The sequence below is a fragment of the Vidua macroura genome, chromosome 1 (assembly GCF_024509145.1).
Source record: "Vidua macroura isolate BioBank_ID:100142 chromosome 1, ASM2450914v1, whole genome shotgun sequence".
Classification (NCBI taxonomy): domain Eukaryota; kingdom Metazoa; phylum Chordata; class Aves; order Passeriformes; family Viduidae; genus Vidua; species Vidua macroura.
In genome coordinates, this window is record NC_071571.1 from 27,511,397 (window position 1) to 27,532,385 (window position 20,989).

Below are 20,989 nucleotides of genomic sequence, written 5' to 3' on the forward strand. Positions count from 1 at the left end.
ATCCTGCTCTGCCCCCTTTAGACCCTCCGCCGCAAAGCGGGGATGCGCGACCTGCCTACTCCCCTTTCCCCGACCCTTGATCCCACGCCTGGATACGGGATTACCCCGCAAGCCTCGGGACGGCGCCCTATGTGCCATCCCCGACCCTTGGGCCAGCTGAGCTCAGGCACGGCCCGAGCGACCAAGAGAGGAGCTCGCAGCCGGCCCCGCCCGCGGCCGGGCGGGCTGGCCCCGGCTCCGCCCCGCGGCTGCGCACACGCCCGATCCGGGGCTCAGCGCCGGCCGCTGCGTCGCTCCAGGAGCCTCCGGTTCTGCCGCTGTGCCGTGCCCGGACCGGCCCGGCCCGCGGAGCCCGCGCCGCAGGTGGGGACGGAAGGGCGCTCCCGCGCCGGGCGGGGGTCGCCGCGGCCACCCCTGGGCCTCGGCGGGGCCTGGGCAGGTCCGCGGCGGGGGGGTGGGGGGGGAGCGGGGGCCTGGGCTGGCCTTGCCTTGCCTTGCCTTGCCTTGCCGTGCCCTGCCCTGCCTTGCTCCTGCCCGGGACGGCTCCTGCGCCGAGAGCACCCCAGGCCGAGCGGGGACCGGGGGCCGGCCGGGCAGCGCAGCAGCAGCCGAGCTCGCCGGGCCTTGGTCCAAGCCTGCCGGCTGTAAACTTCGCCATGTTTGTGAGAGCAGCTAGCGCTGATGGACGAGAAGATCCCTAAACCTCAGGATTTTTGACTTCTTTATTTTGGCAGCGGCCGCCTTAGCGCTCAGGCAGTTCCTAGACGTGGGTCTGTAAAGGCGTCGGGAAAGGCAGCGCTGGTCGTGCCCACCCGAGCTGACAAGCCTGTGGCTGCTAAGTCACTGCCTTACCCTGGTCCGTCCTCTGCTTTGGAGGAGGTTGTGATGTTCACGGTTAAGGCGCAGCTGATGTGGTATACGGTGGTTGCGATTTGAAATCTTTTGCTGTATTGAAAAAGAAGTAGGTTTGTAATCTCAAGTTTATATGTTTGCATATAAAGAGTAAGAACATCAGCCTAACTTGCTGGAGAAGTATAACAATTTAGTTTGACTCTATGAAGTTTCACTGAGTTCATAAACAAAGTCTTGCGTGTAGCTCGGGATGTGGTGGTTCAGTCTGTCTTGTGACACTGGGTTTTGTCCATCTATCATTGTGCTGCAGTACACAGAAAGTTGAAGGGTGCGGTCGTAAACAAAAGCCACTTGTCACATTTTTAATTTACTGAACCCATTTTAACAAACTGAATTCACAGAAACCCCAGCTAAGTCCAAGGGGAATGTAACATCAGTTGCAAGGGAGACTGTACCAAAGCAGAGCTGTTCATGAAGTAGGATTTCTGACTTTGGTGACAGTATGGAAGCTGTGACATATGGAGATGTTCTATTTTCAGAGTTACTACTGTTTAGCCTCTAAGTGCTGGATAAAAAAATCAACATGTTTTTGATTTGTGGTCAACTGTAATAAGGTTCAGGCTTGGCTAAGGGAAAAAGCGTGTTGGTGAATCCAATTTTGCTTGAAGATGGTTCTGTGTTTTCCTGTTTGTGAACTGAGACGTTTCTCCCTAGTCTCTGTCACCATTAAATTCAGATATTGAAGCTCAAGTACAGTTGGCGTTGAAGGATGCACCTGCATTAGCACTTTAATTCAAATAAAGGATGTGCTCTTGAAGGAAGTTCCTAGTCATCCTTGCCTGCTGCACTTTGGTTCATGTCAGTGAACAGTGTGATCATGGAGTGTGTGAACTTTTCCTTCTGGAAGAAGCTAAAACTAGAAGGTGCACTTCAGTTGTCAGTGGGTGTTGAATGAACTGGTGGCAGAACAGCATGATCCCTAAGCTCTCAGATTTGTAATTGTGACAGCTATTGCCTAAGCTGCAAGATTCAAGTTCAGTAGCTTGAAGGCTGGAGGTCAGCTGCAAGGAGAAAAGTAAACAAAAACCCCATGTGAAATAATTGCCAACAGTGTCAGCAGCTTTTTCAGGATTTTTTTTTTTCAATAGCTCAGTAGTTTTAATTTTCAATTCAACAGTTTCCATTATTGAATGGCTCCCAAACTTAGAATATTTTAAAAGTGCTGTAGCAGCAGAAGGGTAAATAGCTTTCCTGCTTGTAAGGGTTTAATGACATAAGTGGAAAAAATAATCCTGCATATTTGCTGGGGCAGTAACAGGGACTAGTTGGCATTTGTTGACTTACTTTCCTTCTCCCACATTCACCTAGTCTTTGTGGCAATGTAATGAATTAATGTTGTGTTTGCATTGCCATCAGTATTGAGATATTTCTGTTTTGTCTTGAGTAGTTGGTTTAAAATATTCTGACTTAATTTCTTTTTTTAATCTTCCTCTTAGGGCTTCATTTTAGTGAACCAGCATGATAATTCCTAGCTACCACTCTAAAAATACCTCTTAATGGACAAAAAAAAAAAAAAAACACCATGGAGTTTTGCGTATTCTTTTTTAATCAGATAATTAATTGATTAATCAATCAATTTTAATCAATTTTATTCCTCAAAACACTGATGAATTGGGTGACTGCTGTCTCTGTGTGTTATGTAACTAAAATGGGTTATGTGGGTAAGCTGAACAACTCAGAGCCATTGCTGTAGAGGTTTATTTTGTTTCTCTTGGAGATTTTTTCCCACGTGTTGCAAACTGGGGAGGTTTCTGCTTACTGCACTTTTTTACAGACTTTAGTTTCAAATGTTATTTGAGGTATTTTCAGTGTCATGGCTGAAAAGCTACAGTAATGAGGAAAAATTAAAATACACCTAGGTAACAAAAATGTTTTTGTGAGTGATACTTTTTTTAAACAAGTCTGTATAAATGCTATATATTGGCAGCTGCTATGTTTAAGTAACTCCCATTTTTCACTTGACTTACCTGTGAACTAGTCCTCTTTTTAATTAAAGGGAATCATCGGTTTAAATACCAGGTGATCTATATTTTTAGCTTGGAAACTAACAGCCAATCCTATGTTCTCAAAACAAGTCCAGGCTAAAAAATTTACTAAAATTGGATCTGTTGTGTATGTAGAATTTACTCAGAATTGCAAAATTGCTTTCTATGGCCCAGTGTTGATTTTTTTTTTTTTTAATAATACAAAGATTAGTGTGTTGTGTTAAAGCCTGTACAGTAACAATCCTTTGGAAAACCTGTTGCAGCTTTTGCCTGCAGTTGTACTGTTCTAACTTTAAAGCCTCTCATTGATCCCCTTTCAACCTGTGCATATTAGAGAATCTGAACAAAGCTCCCAGTTAATTCAGGTTCTTTACAATTTGGAATTGACTCCAGCTTGACAAGGCCTTAGTGCTTTGCAGGTCTTAAGGGATCTGAACAAAGGAGAACTGAGTCTTATCAGACTGTGGCCACACACTAACAGTTACTTGGTGCAGAGGAATAAATGCAAGCATGTTTGAATCATTCTCCCTGCAAACAGCCTTCTGACTTTTTTTAGACATGGGAAAATCACTTTCTCACCTGCCTATGCATACATGCAAAGAAGATGGCTATGATGGAAGCTCAGTGTCTGATAATGTGAGGAATGGTTTAGTTCACTCGGAAGTGCACAATGAAGACAGCAGATGTGGAGATGTGTCGCAGTTTCCCTATGTGGAATTTACAGGAAGAGACAGTGTCACCTGCCCAACTTGCCAGGGAACAGGAAGAATTCCACGAGGTAAGTTTCCTTGTTTATTATTTTTATTTCCTTTCTTAACCTGTAAATTGACATCATAACCATGTGCAGTTGTAATAATTTGTAACAAATTGCTTTTCAAGTCAAGATGAAGTTTGCTCTTCTTTTTGACTTTTTTTTTTTTGCACTAAGCATTTTGTTACACTAGATGAGTGTAACAAATTGGGTCAACTGTTACACCTGGCCTGTTAAAACTTGGATCTCCTCGTCTCTACAATGCAACTGTTTCTTCCTCCTCAGCTTTGAATCCACACATAACCGTAGCTCTTGCAAGTTTAATTAGCAAACTTTTAGTTTCATGGCATTTTATTGTATCTTTTTTTAACTACATATTTTAAACTATTTGAATCAATACATAACTGCAAAAATGGCTACAAATACAGAGATGGAAAAGTAGACCTGGGCTGCAACACTTCTTCCCTGCTTTATAGTGAATTTTTTTGCCCTCACTGATGCCAGTGTCCTTTGTTTTCCTTTTTCCTGCTTTTGTCCCACTGGTGCTTGCTAGGTGGATAACTCTAGCTTGGAGTTGAAAATACAGGTTCTTTGGCTGCCTCGGGAAGGAGTAGGCTACACAGCATTAGTCTCATACCTAACTGTTTTGTTTGCTTTGCCCTTGTCCTTTGCCTTTCCTCTTGGTAAAACATGCTCCTTTGTTATGCTTCTGTCCTAAATGATAAGCTACCTAAATATTTATGAAGAGACCTGTGAAAGGAGAACATGGGGTATCTGAAACTGGATCGAAGGAGAGCCAAGTGGGCCAGGGCTCAGCCTTTTGCTTCAGCTGTGAGATTTCTCCCTTTGACTGGGAAAGAGCTGATGACATGATTTCATGTTTGAGTTTGCCTTTACAAACCTCTTATCCAAAGCAAATTATTGGGTGTAAAACCTCTTGGAACTGATTTTCACCAGCAGCTCAGGAAGCTTGAGTGATCTCTGTGCCATGTTGTGCTTCAGTGAGATTGGGGTATGACACAGTCCACAAACACTTGCATCTCACCTTTGTAGAAGGACCAGGGAGCATAGAATATCTCAGTGGCTGGAAATACCATAGGAGATCTGTGTTTTAGCTGTTAAACTTTCTACTACAATGTATTCTTGGAATACCTCTGAATTCAGCAAATTTCACATCTGAAAAAATCTATGAAACTAAAAATTACCTTAGCCAGAAAGGGTAAAAAAGTTTGTTCAGTTAACTTGAAATAGTTTAAATACTTGTTAATATCAATAGAGCGTTTTACTCAAAGTGCAGAAATAGCAGGATTTCTGTGTTCAAAAGCTTCTTATTTTCACTGTAGAATCCTTGGATCTAATACTTAAATGTTAGTTAATTATTTTATTAAAGATTGTGCAGTAACTATAAAAACATGCACATTGTCTATACATTCTAATGAAATAATGTGGTTAAACTTAGAACTTAAAGTGAGTTATTAGAGCTAAGAGGATTGTGTTTGTAATCATTCCTTAGTATTTTAGAGAAGAAAAAATGTCACGTTTGGAGGTCACTTGAGGGGAGAGGGGAAAAATTAAGAATAACATCATGACTAATAAGACTATAATTAATATGTGATATGATGGCTAAACTATAATAAATCTATGAAATTATGTTTTGTTACTTGGACAAAGCTTTAGCTTTTAGTATGATGTATGAAAGGAGGACGTGATGCTTCATTGAAGTACAGATCAAAATGTGTTTTAAATTGGTAGAGGCTTTTTAGAAGGTTGATGTTTTGCATGCTACTGTATGCTTAGTTAGCATGTTTTGCTTAGCTTAGTGATTCAGCATGGAATCATTGCCAAGCGCTTGATTAGTTAAGTGATCAAATTCTGCATTTGGCTTAAAAATTGCAGATTTAACTTGGCCTTGAGGCCTCTGTTCTCATACAGTTCCACAACAAATAGCAAAAGCTCTACTGGCAGATGTAGTACATGTATTTTCAACTACTCCTCTGTGCATGTGTTCTTTACTTCTGCTGTTAAGATACCCCCTATAAAAATGCTGTCCAGTGACATAACTTTCATGGAGAAATTCCAGTAGATACTTATTTTGACTTCCAGGGTGTTGTAGCTCAGTAGCACCATGATAAATATGATTTTATGTACTCCTGATTTCCAGAATGCAGTGTATGCATAGCTGGTGTTGCCCAAATCACCTGTATTATTAGCTTTGGTTGTTTCAGTTTGGGCTTGTTGTTTGTTGGGGTTTTTTAACCAAACCTGACCTCTGCTTTTTCAAAAGAGTGCATGCAGAATGCCTTCTGGATCAGTTCTTACTGTCCAAGCTTCTGAATGTTTTGTCCCATGAGTTCATATGGTCTGGCATAAATAGCTCAGAGCTGTTCTGCATCTCTTTTTCTCCAGGAAATGGTGCCAGAAGCAATACTGCCTCTGGTCATGTGTGCAGCACAGAGGCAGAATTTATTGCTGTTTTGGTCCTTGTGGACTTGGTGTTTTTTCATCTAGATGTTGCGTAAGCCATGCTCTATTTCAGAAAGTGACATCAGCTACAGTAGCATTCAACCTGGGTCCTTATCCAGAATTTAAATATTTATCTTTAGTGTTTGTTCTTTGATGCCACTAAGTTATAACGGTTACTCTTTGTTTAAAAGAGCTGCAACAACACTTATTTTTTGTTTAAATTCTGAAAGGGTGTTTTTGTTTCCAGGGCAGGAAAATCAGCTGGTAGCCTTAATTCCTTACAGTGATCAGAGACTGAGGCCAAGAAGAACGTAAGTCAATAGCTGTTTGTGATACCTGAATCTACAGCTAATTATTTTCTTCTAGTTAAAATTCAGCAATTCAAAGGAGATAGCAATAAGAAGAATCAAGCAAAAAATCACTGGAATGTGTTCTTGCATTCATTATTGGAAGAACAGGGCTTGTGGGTAATATCAGCCTTAACCTCTAACTCTTGGTGAGTTATTTATTAACAGGTGTACATACTTCCATCACAATACATCTTAGCTAAGTACAAAGCTGAGGAATACTGTATGACCTACTCATGTTTACAGTTATGATGTATGTCTTAATCACTGTAACATCCTAATTGATCTAAGCAGACACATCTTCACTGTTTGAGTTAATTGGTAGCATCTTTGAGCCGCTACTACAAAATAAGTCAGCTTAAATTAATTTCTAACTTTCTGATTTTTGCAGCTAGAAAAATCAACAACTTATGATACAGCATATTTAGTTTTTTTTTTCTAGGATTTACTTGGGGGGTTCACTGCAATGCTCAGGGCTTCTTGTTCTGTCATGTTTTCATTTTTACTTCATTTTTTTTAATGTTTTGATATTTTTGTAGTAAACAGAAATGAGTGCCAGGTAAAAGAAATATATTAGCTTTACGTAATACTATTCTGGATAATATATCTGATGTAATGGTAGTGCACATATGAAACATATTACTTTGGTGTTCAAATCTTGACAAAATTAGAGCTGAAGTAGATCCTTTTATTTGTGGAGGGTTTTTTTTATTATCTCTCACACCACTACCACCACCCCACCCTCCTATGCACACGCACACACACACACAGAGCCTCACAGACACAAACACACCCTTTTCTATTAGCAGGATTGTGAATTTCCTGCTTCTTAGCTAAAGTCCTAACACTTTCCCTGGAAGTCAGGATTCTCTGTCATAAGACCTTTATTTTGTGTTCTGGGTGTTTTTTGTGAGACTTTCACAAAATGATGGAAGTTGTGCTATAAATAAATATTAAGAGGAAGTGGATTTGTTTCAAAGCACATAAATATTTACCTCTTCCATTTTCCTTTGCCAGTTACAAGTGTTGGGATAACCACATGATTTGAAATGTGATTTGTGATATTTATGCAAGAGTAACAGCTGTTTAAGACATAGCTGTGAAGTGCAGCATAGGGTTTTTTCCATTTTTAGAAGCTAATGGAAGCTAGAAATAGATTGAATTAATTGTGTTGACTAGTCCTGCTCCTTATCACTTAAAATAGCATGTCACTGTTTTTTAATGTGCTTTTGACTCTGAATTGTGCTTTTTTTTTTTTTCCTCCAGAAAGCTTTATGTGACTGCTTCTGTAACTGTGTGTTTACTACTCTCTGGGCTGGCTGTATTCTTCTTGTTTCCTCGCTCAATTGATGTTCAGTACATTGGTGTGAAATCAGTATATGTCACTTACGAACAGGAAAGGCGGATAATCTATCTAAACATTACGGTAAGTCTGACTTTTTGGGTGTTTGTAATGCATGAATGCAACAGGAGATATTGCTTTGAGAGTTTAATGTAAATAGAAACTGTGGTCTGGCTGAAAAGCTTAGTTGGTGCCTTAAGAACTAGAGTCAGTGACCAGTTTGAAAAATGTAACTGAGCCTGCTGTGGCTGGTTCCTGTAACTATAGCTAATAGAAACGTAGTTGCAAACTGATGCTGGGTATTCTGTTTTCAAGGGAATGGTAACTTTGGAGTTCTCAGTGTTACTTTTGGAATATGTCTGAAGTGCAGTGTGTGTGTATTTAGGAATGCTATTTGCTACTGCTCTGGTATTATGCCTGGTATTAAGAAAAATACTTTCTTATCCACCTTAAAACTTTAAAAAGTTCTTCCCAGATAGTTCTTGATTTCTTTGTAATGACCTTAATACAGGTTTGCCTAAAGACTTTTGGTAGAGTTCTTCATTTTAAATAAAGCAAAGCTGCCATGGGAGAAGGAGCTTTGATAGCTAAATTTCCTGGAAGGAATAATCAAGGATAAGAAGAAATGCAGTATTTGAAGTGGAGGGCTGTTACAGGAAAGTTGTGCAGAAGTTTGTGTTACTCAAATATATTCACTGAATAAACTCAGAAGTGATGGTGACCCTACTCCTCTCTGCAGTCCTCACAGGCAGGAAAATCTACTTGCAGAATTTCTGATATTGCTGTCTCATGTACAAGATTCAAAATGTTTGCTCATTGAGATACACAGAATGGATAGCTGTTACTGTTTTGTGGGTTTTTTTTCAGAACACACTTAATATAACGAATAACAACTACTACTCTGTTGAAGTGGCAAATATCACAGCCCAAGTTCAGTTTTCAAAAACCGTTATTGGTAAAGCACGGTTAAACAACATCACCAACATTGGTCCGCTGGATATGAAACAAGTAAGTAGCTTAGGCTTTCAAAGTTAAACATGTGTTAATCTTCATATATAAATCTACTTACTGGTGTTTTCATTGCTTTTTTATTGTGGTTTTTTTTTTTTTTTAGATTGATTATATGGTGCCCACAGTCATACAAGATGAAATGAGCTACATGTAGTAAGTGTACTCACTTGTAAATATCACATGGATCTTTTTAAAAGTTGCAGTGCTGTTAAAAAACAACTTTTTCCAAAGTTAGCAGGAATCTGTTTGGAAAGATGCTGGGGCATTTTCTTTAAGTTTAGTAGTACTGAAAGATAGGTAGACCACAATTGCTTGATTAGTTTCATATAGAGTGGCTTGCTGTTCCTGGCTATAAACCTTTCAAATGGTATCTCTGTTTCAGTATTTTAGGTCTTGACTTTAGGCCTTGCTGCTTTAGGGATGAAAGTGCAAGTGTGTTCCCCTAACAAGTTCTCTAGCAACTTTCTCTGCAGTAGAAGGAAATTTGTATTCAGTGGTATGCAAATTAGAGGCTTGTCTTCACATGTTGTGTATACAATGGTAAGCAGTGTTTACAGCCTGCGCTTTGAGTGGTTTTATTCATAGCTTCTGAAAATACATTTATCCAACAGACTGTTCCTCATTATATCTTGGTCACAAACCCCGATTTTGGTTCTCTTACACTGAAATCCAGATTGAATAGAAAGAGTTAACTACTGAGACTTGAGGTCTGTGTGCTGTTCTAGTAATGCCAGCTTCTTTGGGGTGAGAGAAAACCTTGTTGCTTTGAATTGTTGAAATAAAATTAAACAGGTGTGAAATGCTGAGAGAGGCACGAATTTCAACAGAAAATGTTGAACCTCTGTCACCTTTTAAAAAAGTATGTAAGGTAGCTTTATGTAAACACTGAATCTTGTGAATCTGCTCACACTTCGGATGCATGAGGAATAAATAAACTTCATAAATAACCTTCGTAGAACTCATGATAATGCTGCATTTTCTTACAATTTGGATAAGCCAAGTTCACTGATTGCTTATATTTTATTTTTGTTGGTTCAGGGGGAAAGAATGACAAAGGCATGCAAATATTGTAGGTGGCTGCCAAGAAATCTTACTGCACTGATCACATGCTTTTCATTCTATAGCTGATAAATTTGTGACCAAGAGCAATGATTTAAGAATTAGGGGTTAAAAGTATGCACTTACATGGTGCTCTTTGTGACTGGTATGTAGACTGGTATGTGTCAGAAAATGTAAGTCTGAAAAAGGTTATCTTACAAGAGAACAATAACCTTGACTTTGGAATCTCTGTATGTTGGTTAAAGGTTACTTGGCATAATATAGAAGTGGATGAGTGCAAAAAAAAAAAAGGCAACAAAGTGATACTGACAGGCTTTAAATGTAGTGGCTCAGGTTTACCTTTGTTAGCTTCTGGAAGATGGAATGAATGCTTTCTGGGGATACTTCTGTTGGCACTGGACACTTCTGTGTATGTAGTAGTGGGTCCAGGTGAGCATACAGTCACTGGCAAATGATTCTGTTGCCATTGACAGTAACTCTATAGTCTGTATACAGACAGCAGGATTTCCAGTTGAAACTAGAAGTCTTGCTTTTCAGATAATTACCCTGGAAAAGTTTGATGTAAATCTAACTATTGTTCTTCTCTTTTGCAGTGACTTCTGTACTTTACCATCTATCAAAGTACATAACATAGTAGTGATGATGCAGTAAGTATGGTAGTCTTCCTATGTGTGAGAAACAACTTCAGAAGCCATGTAATTCTCATTAAAATAATACTCAAATACTTAATCCTGGAGTCTTTGCATCATAGATAAAATGAAGTCAACTTGCTTTTTAGTGTAGTAGCTTTATAGTTACAGAAAGTAAACTGTGCCTTTTGACAGGTTCTGGTGGTGTAAAGACTGGATTGAGAATCATTGTTACTATATCTGCTGTGCAGCTGGGCTGTAGCCATGGAGCTACTGATGTCTCAAAAACTTTAAAATTACTTTGTGTATCAGGCACTGCTCAAAACTCACTGAGAACTTTGGTCTTGAAGGAGTTCATGGTTTTAGTACTCTGTGAGAGACTGCTTTGTGACAGTGCTTTTTTGTGACTGTATAAATTTCAGAAGGTGGGGTCTCATTGGTGAGGGACTGGGGTGTATCTTTAGAGTAGATATAGCATGGCTTGTAGTTTGTTTAATCATTTGCTTTCTTATCACAAACAAGAAATATTATTTGTAGTGGTAGACATTACAAGTAAATCTCAGCTTTAGCATCTTTAGGAAAAGGAACCAGATATCTCTTATGTGGTAAAAATCTATAGTGGTAAACCAGTAATGTTCTTAAATTTATTTAAAGCATATTTTGTTCCAAAACCTTTTCCTTAATAACCCTAGTAATATAAACACAGTGATTTTTAGAATAGGAAACTCAAAATCTCTTCTCTTCTGTCTTTTTAAGAGTGACAGTGACAACCTCGTACTTAGGCCACCCTGAGCAAATATCCCAGGAGAGATACCAGTATGTGGACTGTGGAGGAAACACGACCTACCAGCTGGGCCAGTCAGAATATTTAAATGTCCTTCAGCCTCCACAGTAAAAGCACCTGTTGGTTGGTGTGGAATGACTGCAGTTGGTGCTTGCAGAGATCCTTTGGACAGAACTGGTGTTCCATGGAGTGGAGAGTACATGTGATGTACAGCATAGCAAACATGGAGATCTGTACACTTTAGATGCAAGGAGGGAAAGGTGCAAATTGTAAATAGGTGCACTTGTTAAATGTTGTGTTATCCCCTTCTGTTTGCTTTCTGTTACTGTAAGCACTTCTGTCAAGTTTTGTGGTGGGGGGAGAGGGAGAATATCAGATTCTTGAACAGAACTGGGACTTTTCCTTACAGTGTGGTACATCAACTTAGAGTAACTGTGTGTATGTCTGTGTTTAGGTGAAATGTGTCACTAATGAGCATTTTTACAAAGTAATACTCATAAATTTTCAGTTTATACTTCAGTTCTTGATATTTGACTATTGAAAACGCAATGTTACTACTTAAATAACAAGATTACTTTGAGGTGTCTGGGCATGAAATTTCTGTTAGTAACCCAGTGGCAGTAGCTCTTTATTTTGGGATTCTACACTTTATTTGCTATCCATGATTAGAGGTGACATGCAGTCTATGAAAGCTAGGAAAGCTCTCTTGGATGACACTATAGTTGAATGTGCAGTTTCTAGAATCTGGCATCTTTTCATTCACATTCCCTCTTGCTACCTCTGGGATGTTATAAGGAGAATATATATTGTTAGATTTAAAGCTGGGTTTAAAAACTAAACAAGAAACAACCCCCACAACAGTTACTGACAAAGGAAAAATGCATGACTCTAGAAAATAAACAAGACTTTACCAGTCTGTTTTTTAGTAAGCTTTTTAGAACAGGCATTAAAATCAAGTTGGAACTAGGTGGGAAGCTTTGAGCATGGGTTTGGAGAGCTTGGTGTAAATTTTTGTGATTTTTACTGTTTTAGTATATTAAGTACCTAAGCAAATTTTAAGTGTTAATATGTTGGGTTGTGTTTATTTCTTGCGCAGGCTCAGTAAGCAAATGCAGTAGTTATCTGTACCTCCAGAGCACTCAAAAGTCACATCAAAGTTATGTAAGGGAACATGAAGAAGTTCTTTCTGTAGTAGTAAATGCTGATGTAATTGTGAGATTCCTGACTGACAGCACAAAATAGTTTCTGTAGCACAGTTTGCACATGCGAATTTCTGGGGTAATTGTCAATCATGATGATTATAAACTTTGGGTCCAAAGTTGTTTGACTCCTGAAGGCTGACTGTTCTGAGGGTTAACTTTTTAATTAGCTAGATCAGGATTGTTTTATTTCTGAATTATGTGAGATGCAGCTATAAGAAGGTACTATTGAAACTGTTGCATTGTAATGAATAATGTATTTTTTTTTTAAATAGGTATTACTGATTTTGTGCTGCCTATCTCCTGGAAATAAGCTACACAGAATTAATTGGCAATAAATACAATAGAAAAAGGCTTCTGAGTAACTTGCCACTAATGATCTCTAAGGCTCCAGTACTGCAGTGAAGATACATGTCTACATTATTCTCTTCTTTGTTGGCCTCTCTTAGATGGACCTAAGGGGGTGGGTGGGGAAAAAATGTGGGTGATGTAAGATTGATTTAAGAGACGTTAAGTAACCATAATAAGCCCCACCACCGCCACCATGTGAATTGCTATGAGCACTTACTTTAGAGTCTGTGAAAACCTTTGGAACCTCAATTGTCATATAGCTGTTGTCATATAGTTGTTGATAAGATGAAGACTTTGTCTTTTGCCTTTCGAGAACTTCTGTAACTAGAGTAGTCAATTGAGATGACTTATTGTAGTTATATTCTGAAGATTATTTTTAATTTTGGGCCCTTAAAAGTAAACATTCTTTATTACAGCTCACAGTCATGAGGGAAACTTGTCCACAACTGACTCACCTTTCTAGAGTTTAGATGAGGTTCAGTCCTGTAGCTGCTAAAATGCATTTATAAGCTTGTCTGATAGCCTGAAAAGATACAGGTGAATAACTAAAGACCAGGAGAGTGGGGAGGTGGCTAGAAGCAGAGTGGTAAACTCATGATAACTCTAGTAGAAAGATATGCTGATAATGGCAAGTAGGGATAGAATTCTGGTTTAAATCATATCAGAACTGAACTCTGCCAGCAAGTGACACAGGGTCTTTTCCTCTAGGCTTAAATATTTACACACTGGAGTGTAGTTTTTGTTTGGGGGTTGTTGTTTGTGGTTTTTGAAATAGAAAAAGAAGAAAACAGCTATAGGCAGATAGTTATATTGATTTAAACCAAATTTTTCTTCCAAGGATGAAAAGTAATCTAAAATAACTGGAATCACACAATGATCAAATTATTTGGTGACAGTAGTGAATGCTGCTTTTGCACAAGCATAGCAGGGGGGAAGTTAACTTTATGCAATGTTGAGACTCAAACTGGCTTTTGAAATTTGGGTGGACATGCTGAGCAAAGTCAATACTTTAATCTGTGGTTCTTAACCTTGCATGAAGTGCTTGGAATTCTCTGATTTAAATTAAAGAATTGAGTGAAGTTATTCTTTCCATGTATGTGTTGGAAGAGAGAGGATAAAACTCAGGTTTTTTCATCTAGGATATCTAAACATCAATTTGTGATAGACTTAGTGAATGATGAAGAGTTCTCATCTTAAGAAACAAACTGTGGGTTAAAAATCCTACAGAATTCTCAAATTAAGTCACTAATGGGAGAATAAAAGGCTTAAGGTTCCAAGTGCTTGTATTCCCTTGCACAACTGTCAGCACATTACTAACCAAATAAGGCAAGTATTTCAATTTATCTACTGATTTTAATATAACATCCCATCAGATAAACAGGTAAACATCTGTGTGAATATTTAACTTGCACTTGCTTTATGTGACCAAGCTTGGAAACATGCTAAGGGAGCAAGGGAACTCACTATTAACTTGTATAACTTTTTAAACAAGGTGTCAGTATAGATCCAAGTGCCAGACCTTTTGTTCTTCACATTCATTTTATCTTGATCTTAAAATAAAAAAGGCAAACCTTCCAGTTCAGCTGTAAATCAATAAATACAATTCTCTCCAGAAAGTTGACTTGAAAAATTAAATTTTTTTTCTGGGTTTTTCTTATATGTGTCTTCTGAAGTGATTAGTATTTCACTTGTAACCTCCTCTGGTCTTCAGACACTCTCAAATACCTTTATACTGGTATTTCAGTGTGCTTATTTCTAGTAGGATTCTTTTCACTTGAATACTTTGTAGCAATTCCTTTACCAAAACCTGTTGCACTTTAAAATGGAAGCTCTGTTAGTTATTTCTTAAAACAGTAAGAAATATAGTCCAGATGTTGCACTGTAACGGCACTATTGAAAATCAGCTTAATGTATTCTGTTTAAAATAACTATAAAATTTCAAAATTTTAACTGAATTAAGTATGGAACACTTAAATGCATAAGAATGTTGACTATTTGACTGTTGGAGAACAAAGTTATTGTACATTTCAAATACACTGCTTTAAAAATAAAAGAATTAATAAATAACCATCCAGAGCCAAACCATCAAAGATCTAACCATCAAATATCTATTTGGAGAGATTTAAAGGGAAGCACTCTTGTTAAAAGATTAAATACCTGACTTTCCTGAATTCCTGGTGTGGGAAAAAGCCATTCATAATTTCTTTATTCATCTCAATGTCATAGGGATGGTTGCTTAATTCCCAATCTTTTGTGAAGACAAACCATAAATACTTTTTCCTCTGTGGTATAACTTTGAAGTTCTTAATGCACTTCTGATGTGTGCATGACCTTGATATTAACATTGTAGTGTTTATATTTTGCAGCCTGATGTTGGCAGATTTGAGTACATGTTTTAGTTGAGTTTGCTTCAAATTGTCCTTGAAGTTCTGCAAGTGAATATATTCTTTCATAGTAGTGCATTGCAAACATGCCTGAGCGTTTTAGCATGTGGTTTATAAAGGGAACCATTTAAACACCAAACCTAAGTGCTTGGACTTAACCATGAGGGTCTTTAACCTGACTGAAGTGTTGTGCCCTCATGGAAAGGATGATGCTTGGAGTGGTATAAGAGAAATTTCTATATTCAGAAAATGTTAAAAGAGAAATAGCGTTATTTCATATTCAGCATTTAAGGTTTCCCTTTGTTCTCTCCTTTTTTTGAGGGGTGCTTTTGTTTTTCTTCCCACCCCCTTAATCTATAGCAAGACATCTGTCTGTTCCCAGACAGCACCTTCTGAAATGGGTGACTTGTTCTGGATTTGGGCAGCTGCAGGAAGCTTCACATCAGCTGAATTGCACTTGTAGAGTTAAGAGATGAAAAAGACCAGCAATGATACTTCTAAGAACTAAATTTTTTACTTGCCTGTCTAACAAAATGTTGCAACCCTAGTAATGCTTCCACTACTGAAAGGGAAGGATAAATAATGCAAGTGCAACCTATTTACTTCAGCAGTGGACTACTTGTAACCAGCAAAATATTTGTTAGTGATGGCCCTGGTCATGACCAAAAAGTCATTTTTTCTTTTGGCCCAGAAAAGGAGGAATAGATCCCATACAAAAGATGTTGAGAGCAATTATTTAGCAGTGGCAAACACCCAGTGTTTGTTCAGCTTCAGAAGTCACCTACATATTTTATGTTTAGCTCAGGAATTCTGATCATTACCAAAGGGTTATTTTGGGGTAGTTCTACTATCTACAGCTTTTGTCATGTAAATCAGCTTTTCCATGGGTAGGCAGACCTGTTGGCCAGGAAAACCAATCTGCATGGGATCTGCACACTTCATGTGGAGAGCCCTTCTGTCTAGTGGGAGACTGTTCAGTGGGAGCAACATCCTGATCCTCATACTCTCCTCCAGCCATCACATGGGTCCTACAACTTGGATGCCTGTGTTTCCTGGGTACTGAAACTGCTTTTGCTTTGCATGGGCAGGGATGTTTAGTACCACACATGTAAGCGTATTATGGTGCCTGAGTATTTTGGGTCTGACTGATTTAGTTCTTTTGTTTGTTTTAAGGAAGCAAATTTAACTGCTGTTAACATCCAATGTACAGAGTGTGCATATAATATCTCAAGATATGTATAGAAATACTAATGAGTGATAACTATTTTTGTAACTTCAGATGTTCTTGTAAGTGTTAGCAAACAATCTATCCAGTAAAGCATGATAAACACCCTAGAAGTCAAAGAGTATTTTGGAATGACTTGTAAGACACAGAAGATATGTTAACCTAAGCTAACTGGGGCGCAAGGGATCTTGTTATTCAGAGGTTCAGAATCTGGACCTAACTTCATTATGAATATGTTTCTAGACAGGATTGTTTGACTCAAAGAATGATATTAAATTTTCTATTTAAAAAGCTTGGATTACGTCTATATTTTTTTTAACTGACTTAGTATTTTTCTCCCCTTTTTCCCTGTCTCTCACAAGTTTTCCTTCTGTCTCACCATATTTTCCCGCTAGCTTTCATGTATTTTCAAGGATATGACTTCAATTTTTGTAACTTGGCATTCCATGATGTGAAGACTTTGCAGTCTACTTTTTTTATACTATGTTTTATTGTGTTAAGTCTATAATAAACTTGAGTATCTGAAAGCTGAACACCATATGTGAATGAATTAGTGTTGTCTCACTGAACTACTGAAGTAACTGAGTCCAAACTTAGGCTGGTGTGGTGGGTTGGTCCCTGCCACCAGGTAAGCCCCCACACCACTGCATATGCTCTTCCCTCCCAGTAGGATGGTGGAAAGAACTGGGACAAAAGCAAGAAAACTTGGGTCAGGATGAAGACTTTTTAATACGAGAAGCAAAGCTGTGTTCACAAGCAAAACAAAATAAGAAATTTATTTCCTTGCAGCAGGCAGCTGTTTGCAGTAGGAAGATAAACCCCATAACCCTGGTTAGCCTTCCTTTCTCTTCCTGAGCTTTTTTTTTGCTGGGCATGATCCCATATGGAATAGCCCTTTTGTCAGCTGGGAGCATCTGTCCTGGCTGTGTCCTCTCCTAGCTTCTTGACCACTCACAGCCTAGGCCCTGCAGGTTTGGGCAGACACAAAGGGGGAAAAGGCAATGAAAAAGGAAACTTCTAGTGCTGTGTGAACACTACTCAGCATTAGCCAAAACATTGGTGTGCTATCAGTACTGTTTTATCCACAAACCCAAAGCACAGAGCTGTATGGCTGGGATGCTATAAGGAAAATTAACTCCATCCCAGACAGACCCAGTTATACCTATCTGCAAAGTTACTTTAACGAACTATCATTGCTGAAAACCCCAAATCTTTAAAAACTGGGCAACAAATAACATGACTTTGGAACATTCAGAACATTCATACTACTCAAATGTTACAAATAGCCTTACACAGACGTTTTGGAACAACTTAGTGATATATTTTTAATGTTTGTCTTGGAGAAAACTATTGTATATTCATGAGTGCTACACCAGTTTTCTGATTTGGATAATAAATGGGGGTTTTTGTGCGTAGAGGGTTTTTGTTTTAGCTTGTGGATCTCTTTAGAAAGGATGATTTTTTAAACTAAGTTTAGGTGGGAAAATAACTACAGTCATGCTTGCTATTTTCTTTTTCATAGAGTCATTTTTCCATCCCAGAGTTGTCATAACCATTGTTACAATTGTTCAAGCCCTGTATGGAACACTGTAAATGGGAGAACAGCAACCTTTAAGGACTACTTTCCTTTGTTTAGATAAGAGCTTGAAGAGATGGAAAGATCTGGTTCTGCCTTGTTCTACTGATCTGGAGATGAATTGACAGAAATATATCTTTAATGGTGAAGAGTTTTATTTGATCCAAAAATGTCAAACATTATTTGGATTCCTCTCCTGTGCTTTTTTTTTTTTTTTTTTTTTTTTTCATTCAATGCAGATAGGGGACTACAAAGGTGAAATTCTACCAGGTAAATTTGAAATGCCACTTTGCCTGTCTGGAGAGTATAAAGAGCATTAAAAGTGAACAAATGCACTGACAGATGAGAATAGATAATCAAATATGAATTTGGACAAATTGAAAAACCCAGAAATTCTTATTCTGGAATGCCCAAAGCAGATGATTTTGAGATCTAACTATGGAAAGGTCTGACATCTTGAAACAGATTAGTTTCAAAGACCTAACTGACAGAACTTCACTGTTTGAAGTTTCCCTGGCTGTCTGTACATTACTTTCCTTTTACTTCTCAAAATTTCATACAGACCTCAGTATAACTGTGTAACTGAGTGCATACTTGGGATGTGGTTTTGGGATATGTTCACTTGAGAGTACTCTGGGTACGTTGATTATGAATGACACTAATTGCCTTCCAGTGTAAAGGTGATGTCTATCTGGCAACTTAAGGAATACCAAATCACACATTTAATTTTGCTAGATATCTCTTGATGTCAGATGAGGTAAAGATCCTGCTACATTTCTATTGTGATCTTTTTTTTCTTTTTGTTTTTCTTCAGGAATCCTTGCTTCTTAAGCCTCAGAGCTGAGGTGTTTTTCCTGTGCATGGGTAGCAGCTGCCACATAGTTTAATGAGCTGTCATGGGCACTGTGGAGCTGACCTTGCTCCATAATGGAGCTGCTTTTTTAATGAACCAGTGAATCACCTAATGCAGGAAAAGTAGAACTTGATTAAGGAGCTTTGGCATCACCGTAATGTAACATTTCACTGACTGCAGTTATGGATACCTGGAAGGTAATGATGTATGTCATACTTGGGAGGTTTTTAGGAAGTAATGCTTCTAGTAGTCCTAGCAATATAGTTGAGGTTGAGAATTGAATGTAATTTGCCTCAGTCTGTCTTTTCTCATGACAATTATACCACAAGACTTTTGTTCTGGTACTAGTCAGAGGAGTGATATAACAGCTACCTATATAGGTGGTAATATCTAAAAAAGCAGGTAACAACCTACTGTGTTTTTCATGAGTTTTGGAGGCTTATATCCTACTAATAAATATTATTATTTAATTATGAAGTCTGTTTATGTTTATCATTTATGTTTGTGCAAAGTTAGTGGCTGTCTGCATTGCGATCCATACCCACAATAAACCTGTGACCGAAGTGTCAATGTTCAGTGTGTTTAAACATGCTGAGACAATCAATGCACTTTCCACACTGGCACTAAATTTCTGAGCTTTTCATCAAATATGCAACAAAATGCTAAAATAAGACTTAAAAGCCCAAAATATTGCTGCAGAATGTAGATTCTAAAACTCATACTGTCTACAACAACTTTTGCTCGCTGCCAATCCAGAGCTGGGGCAGAGTTGCTATTTCCATGTCCCTTTTAATATACTACATGACCTGGCATGTCCCCTGAACAATTTATGATCAGGAGAGGATCCTGGCTTCTTTAACATTTCTAACATCCTCTGTGGCATTCTGGGATCCAGCTCTTCAGTACTGGTAAATATTTTCAGGGGTCAGGGCTGAAATGTTGCCTTGTAGACTTCCCAAAGGCCAGCAGTGTTCATGGAGGACCCAGCAGATTAAAGCCTTGCTTTGAGTCCTGAAAGCAAATTAAGCTGATGTGTAAATATACCTGGTGTCTTGCTCCTGCAGATGGCTACCAAGCTTGCCTTTGGTTTGCTCTCACTAAAAATGCAAAATAGCAGGACAGAAGGAAGCTAAGACTTAGAAAAAATAAAATGTGCTAATCTTATGTTGCATGCTGTCAACTACACTGTTTGATATGCTAATACTTGAAAAATCCTATTTAAACTGAAAGCTGGGCTTCTCAAACATGGGAGGGATTCAATTTCCTTCTCAAAAGAACAGTAGAAAAGCTGAATACAACTCAAGGTTACTTAGTAACCTTGATGAGGCCAGCTAAACCCAGGGGAAGGTGTGTGCAGTGTCTTTGATTTAAAAAACAGAAAGAAGCCCCCTGGCATCTAAGAAACCCCCTAAAAACCCTAACAAACAAACAATCCCCCACTACTATTATTAACAATTTATTTGTATATATAACTATATATACAAATATATCTATATTTATATAGATATAATTTGTAGTACAGTCTGAGGCATCCTAGTTTTTATTGTGGGGGGAGGGATGAATTGTAGGGTTTTTTTTCATATGGAGAACTTACATGCCAAGGTGATCGAGTGCTACTGTCTTCCCTCCACCAGTGATACCAGTAGCCTGCAGCATGTGCCAGTGGCAGCAACCTCCTTAGTGAGATGAGTGTAGTTCTGGTGATGCTTGAGGAACTGAAAAGTGCTTTCTGAAGAAGTAAATAGGGTTAAAAGTGTATTTCTGCTTCCCAGCCTTTCACTGCCCACCCCACTCCAGTATTTAAGCACAGCCAGGAGCAAAAATAACCTCCCGGAAAAGAGCAGGGCTGTCCTGGTTGAACTGTTCAGATGAAATGGACTTTCAATCTAATAAATCCAGTATATAACCTTCATTCTGAATGTGTGAAATACTCCCACTCAGAGGTCTATTTCGTATTTTAAAATGGAAGAGGTCTGAATATGTGTTAAGTGAGCAGTGGAGAGAATCATGTTGATGCTGAGACATTTAATTTAGTGAAAGATCTTGAGCAACCCCTGTTTGTGTCTGTGTAGCTGGATTTCTACAGACTCAAAAAATGGCAGATTGACCTTGCAAGGG

General features: G+C 38.5%; 1 protein-coding gene across 3 annotated transcripts; it reads left to right on the forward strand.

Annotated features, from left to right (window-relative positions):
• Positions 1-271: 271 nt before the first annotated feature.
• TMEM106B (transmembrane protein 106B) lies at positions 272-16,975 on the forward strand. 3 transcript variants are annotated; one of them, XM_053977496.1, is made up of 8 exons: positions 272-363; positions 3,454-3,675; positions 6,359-6,422; positions 7,725-7,884; positions 8,668-8,808; positions 8,915-8,964; positions 10,464-10,517; positions 11,256-16,975. In XM_053977496.1, the coding sequence occupies exons 2-8, from the start codon at positions 3,456-3,458 to the stop codon at positions 11,392-11,394; spliced, it is 828 nt and encodes a 275-aa protein (XP_053833471.1). In that variant the 5' UTR covers positions 272-363; positions 3,454-3,455; the 3' UTR covers positions 11,395-16,975. The 3 variants fall into 3 exon arrangements, with proteins under 3 accessions (XP_053833471.1, XP_053833489.1, XP_053833480.1); XM_053977514.1 differs by lacking the exon at positions 272-363 and adding an exon at positions 634-965; XM_053977505.1 differs by lacking the exon at positions 272-363 and adding an exon at positions 634-961.
• Positions 16,976-20,989: the final 4,014 nt, after the last annotated feature.

Bases quoted from the DNA above. Each gene is read 5' to 3' on its own strand.
- TMEM106B (XM_053977496.1), top strand. From the start codon at position 3,456: ATGGGAAAATCACTTTCTCACCTGCCTATGCATACATGCAAAGAAGAT. The intron at 6,423-7,724 runs GTAAGTCAATAG...TTTTTCCTCCAG, and splicing joins AGACTGAGGCCAAGAAGAAC to AAAGCTTTATGTGACTGCTT. The intron at 7,885-8,667 runs GTAAGTCTGACT...GTTTTTTTTCAG, and splicing joins TAATCTATCTAAACATTACG to AACACACTTAATATAACGAA.